Here is a 5,000-nt window from a genome sequence, read left to right on the forward strand (position 1 = left end):
TGTCAATCAGAGCCAAGGGGCTAACCCTGGAGCCTCCACTCCACAGCTGCATGCTTGTGGCCTGGATGAATAGGCAATGGGGCTACGCAGTTAATTCACATTCATTTATTCCCTGCTACTTTTGCTACCCTCCTTTCTGGCTTCCTTCCTTATTTTCTTTCTTCCTTCGTTCCTTCCTTCTTTCTTTCCTTCCTTCCTGTCTTTCCTCCTTCTTTCTTCCCTTCCTTCCTTACTGTCTTTCCTCCTTCCTGTTTTCATCTTCATCTTCCTGTCTTTCTGTCTGTTGTACGTTCTTCCTTCCTTCTATCCTTCCTGTGCTTCCTCCTCAGTTTCTTAGTTTCGCTTATCCATGGAACAGCACACATTCTCTCTCTCTTACATACAAACACACACTCCTGTGTGCATGTAGTGAGTGTGTGTGTGTGTGTGTGTGTGTGTCAGTATGTTAGCCCCATGAAATGTCCAGTGGAGGTTGGTGGAAATTGTTATAATTTGTTGTATTGATCTTTTTTCCCTGCTCCCCCTCCTCCTCCTCCTCCTCCTCCTCCTCCTCCTCCTCTTCCTCGTGTGTGTGTGTGTGTGTGTGTGTGTGTGTGTGTGTGTGTGTGTGTGTGTGTGTGTGTGTGTCATGGCAGCCGGCTCCCATTGTGGCAGAGCAGAAATAGACACTTGATCGATCCCCTCTCTCGGCAGCGGCCTGCTTCCTCCCGGGCTCGCCCGCCGCGCGCAGCCCATTGTGTCCGCCGCCCAGAGATCTCATTGACCTCCAGTAGCATCACTTTCACACGCGGGGGGAAACTTTACTTAAGCCAACGCTGTTTGAGGGCCGGAGAGGACGCTCTCTTGCTTTTTTGTTGGTGGATGTGCTTGTTTGGTTGTTTGCCTACTGTCGTAGAACAAACACACACACATACGTGTACAGGCAAAGGAACGCACACAAACACACACGCACACACAAACACACTCAAAGGTGCATTTTTATCAAAGCTACACTTGAGGTTGTATTTTTACGTCATACCTAAGGGTAGCGCCACACTAAAATCACTTAGTTTCTCTCTCGCAAACACACACGCACACACAAACACACTCAAAGGTGCATTCTTGTCAAAGCTACACTTGAGAATGTATTTTTACATCATACCTAAGGGTAGCGCCACAATACAATCACTTAGTTTCTCTCTTGAGTGTAACAATGCAGAGACCACTCTCCAGCTCCAAGTTTCAGAGCATCATGTTGTCCTGGCATGCCTCAGTGAAAGGGTCTGTCCACCACACTCTAGCCTCATCAGAGTGGAGTATCTGACAGGCTGTTAGCGCTGGCATCTTCATACCGAGGACAGCAGCATGTCCATGACTGCACTGGTCAGTAAATGTGTGTGGAGGAGCTCTTCCCCTATTTACATCTGTGGCTCAGTTAAACTGTCACTGCCCAATAGACATCACTGACTGGGAATTGATTTGCTGACACAATGTCCCACACTGACTCGCTCTTCAGTGTGTCTGCTGTCAGTGGGAGTGTGTGTGTGTGTGTGTGTGTGTGTGAGTGTGTGTGTGTGTCACCACCTGACCTGTTGTGTGAGTGTATGTGTGTGTGTGTTTGTGTGTCACCATTTAAACTGTTGTGGGAGTGTGTGTGTGTGTGTGTGTCTGTGTGTGTGTGTGTGTGTGTGTGTGTGTGTGTGTGTGTGTGTGTGCGTGCATGTGTGTGTGTGTGTGTCACCTCACTGCTCACTTACTGTAAGGATATCTTTGAGTGTTTGATCTGTCTATGTATTTATTTTATGTGTGTGTGTGTGTGCGTGCATTTGTGTGTGTGTGTCACCTCACTGCTCACTTACTGTAAGGATATCTTTGTGTGTTTGATCTGTCTATGTATTTATTTTGTGTGTGTGTGTCTGTGTGTGTGTGTGTGTGTGTGTGTGTGTGTGTGTCTGTGTGTGTGTGTGTGTGTGTGTGTGTGTGTGTGTGTGTGTGTGTGTGTGTATAGGGAGATGGTAGTACGTCTGCAGGGGGAGGCTGCGGTGGCTCAGTCGTCTCTTCAGCAGGCTCTGGAGGAGGCCATGCAACAGCAGAGACAGCAGCACACACTCAGTCTGGAGAGAGAACAGGACACACAGGAGATACACACACTCACACAGCAGGTAAGTCCGGTAACACACACACACACACCCACACAGCAGGTGAGACGGGACATGCACACACACACACACACAATCACCCAACAGGTGAGATGGTGACACATACATACACACACACTGTTCACACGCATATGGAACACAAGCTCAGGTGCTACACACACATAGGTACCCACACAGATACTCACCCATATAAATTGTACCCAGATTTTCACTCATATAAGGTGTACCCAAGTACACAATCTCTGTGTCTTTTTGAGTCACTCAGCCCACACACACACACACACACACAAACAGACATTTGCCACACACACAGACACTACACACTGAGACACTCGTGATGATGCAGGTAGTCACATGGCCCCCTTGCCTTGATACTGCACATTTGCATATATTCACACACATACACACACACACACACATACACACAGCGACCCACGCCTAATGCCTGTTTATTCCTTCACTCCGTCGTGTGCGAGGCCCTGTCAGCAGCCATGCTTGTCCCCGGCAGGAAGTGAAGTGTGGTGGCTGGTGTGGATTTAAAATGTTGGCGGCTCTGATTAGCAGAGAATGTCATGTGGCGGAGCGTGGATTATCCCCCTCTAATAGAAGAGCACTTGCTACCAAAGGTGCTTTGGAGTCTTAATTCCAACGTGTAATATTTCATAATGTTCCACAAGTGCGAATCAGATTGGATGACTTGTCAGGTTCGGTCCCCCGCACACCACAGAAGGAGGAAGGGACCAGTCAAGCACGTCTTGCTTACCTCCTCTTTTAAAATCATTTAAATTCTCTTCAACTTCTTTTATTTTTTCTCTCATTTACTCTCTCAATCTCTCTCTCTCTCTCTCTCTCTCTCTCTCTCTCTCTCTCTCCCCCCCCCTTTTCCCCTGGAAAGTTGGAGTATTGAATCATTCAGGCTTCTCCTCTCTCTCTCTTTCTTTCTTCCTCTCTCTCTCACACACTCACACACACACACACTCACACACACACACACACACACACACACACACACACACACACACACACACACACACACACACACACATTCCTTTTTTCCTTTGTGGCCTAGCATGTTTCAGTGTGAGGGGGGGGGGGGGGGAGGGAGAGAGGGAGGGAGTGAGGGGGGGGGGGGGGATGGGGGGGGAGGGAGAGAGGGAGGGAGTGAGGGAGGGAGTGGTCTCCAGCGCTAGAGCCAGGTGAGCTTTAAGGGACTGATGTGAGTGATGGAGATCATTTTCATGTGCCGTTTGTTCAGAGCGGCTCGGCTAATTAGTCCCAGTCATCAAGCCTTCATATCGACCACCCATCTCCCTAATAAAGAGCACGCTATCTGCTCCAGGGTAGAGGTAGAGGGTGGGGAGGGTGACACCAAAGTCTTGAAGAGGACAGCAGAGAAAGAGAGTGAGGTAAGAGAGTGAGAGAAACTTCAAGAAAGATAGAGAGAAAGACAAACACGCACATGAGAGAGAGAAGGAGAGAAACAAGACAAACAGGGAAACATGGTGTAGGTAAGAGAGAGAGATTGAAAGACGGGGAAGAGCCTTCTTTATTAAATCATACTTACACTTCTGCAATTGCAAACAAAAAATCCAAAACCCACCAATAAGAGGCAGGTTAAAGTGGCCCCCCAATAAGAGGTAGGTTAAAGTGGCCCCCCAATAAGAGGTAGGTTAAAGTGGCCTCCAAATAAGAGGCAGGTTAAAGTGGCCCCCCAATAGAGGCAGGTTAAAGTGGCATCCCAATAAGAGGCAGGTTAAAGTGGCATCCCAATAAGAGGCAGGTTAAAGTGGCCTCCCAATAAGAGGCAGGTTAAAGAGGTCCCCCAATAAGAGGCAGGTTAAAGTGGCAATTGGTGGCTCCTGAGCTCCACGTCCAGTCTGCTCCATATACTCTCCTCACTTTTATTTAGATCCAAGCCACAATCTTTACATCAGGTAAAACACCCCCAACAACATAGGAAATGAGTCATCATTTTACAATCTCTACCAAATAAATAAATAAGGAAATAAAACAAATGCATGGCCCTCCAGTTAGCCAACCAGAGCCCTTAAACAGTGAGCGCGGCGGTGCCCAGCAGCTTTGTAGGTGGCAGGAATAAATCCATATTACAAATTGCTTTTGTGAGACCTGGATGAGCAGCTGTATTTTTTTATTTATTTTTTAATATTGAACTTCCCTCCCCTCTCCTGACCTCAGTGGGGAAAGGATACTGATCCCTGTCGGATCAATAGAGCCGTGGCTGGGCTGTGCTTTCCTCTGCACGGCTCTATGAAGCCATTACATGCCCAAGGCCTTAAGTACCGCACCAGGGCAACCTGGCTCAGGCTGTCCCAGGCCATGGTGGAAGGCCATGGTTACCGTGAGGCTTTACCTGAGTGAGCTGGTGACAGTAAGGTAGATTTTTTTTTCTGCCTTCTGCTGAATGGAAATCATTTAATGGAAGTGTGGCTTTATGAGGGGGCCCTGTGCTGGCTAGCTGGCTGGCTGACGTGTCAATCTATCACCTAGAGCGTCGGCTCATTGCATGTAATGGCGTAATTGGGTGAACATGTCTGTTTTTTATTCTGAAAGTGCCCTTTTTTCTCCCGCTTTCCCTGCCCAACCCCCCGACCTTAAATGATGTACGGTGGGGAGGTAGTGTGGGGGATACTCTCCGGGCTCATCTCCTCTCTGATCCTGTGATGGCATCATTATTTTTGAAAAGTGCCGACTGTCCTGGCGAGCATCAAATTAGTGCGCCGGCGTTTTAATGATGCACCCCATCTACCAAAAATGCCAGGCACATTCCCTGGCCATTGATCTTCATTTGCGCTGATTGGTCCCACTGTCTGTAACACTGAGGACATAAAAAATAAAACTCCT

At 48.1% G+C, this 5,000-nt stretch overlaps 1 protein-coding gene across 1 annotated transcript in view; it reads left to right on the top strand.

The window, feature by feature from the left end:
- pmfbp1 (polyamine modulated factor 1 binding protein 1) overlaps positions 1-5,000 on the top strand; it is a gene marked incomplete at both ends in the record, with an annotated part of 129,033 nt that overhangs the window by 85,633 nt on the left and 38,400 nt on the right. Inside the window, one exon of the mRNA XM_080855450.1 lies at positions 1,988-2,141. Coding sequence (XP_080711576.1) covers positions 1,988-2,141 — 154 coding nt within the window. The remainder of the gene's footprint in view (positions 1-1,987; positions 2,142-5,000) is intronic.

The sequence above is a fragment of the Sprattus sprattus genome (genome assembly GCF_963457725.1).
Source record: "Sprattus sprattus genome assembly, chromosome: 17".
In the NCBI taxonomy this organism is placed as follows: Eukaryota; Metazoa; Chordata; class Actinopteri; order Clupeiformes; family Clupeidae; genus Sprattus; species Sprattus sprattus.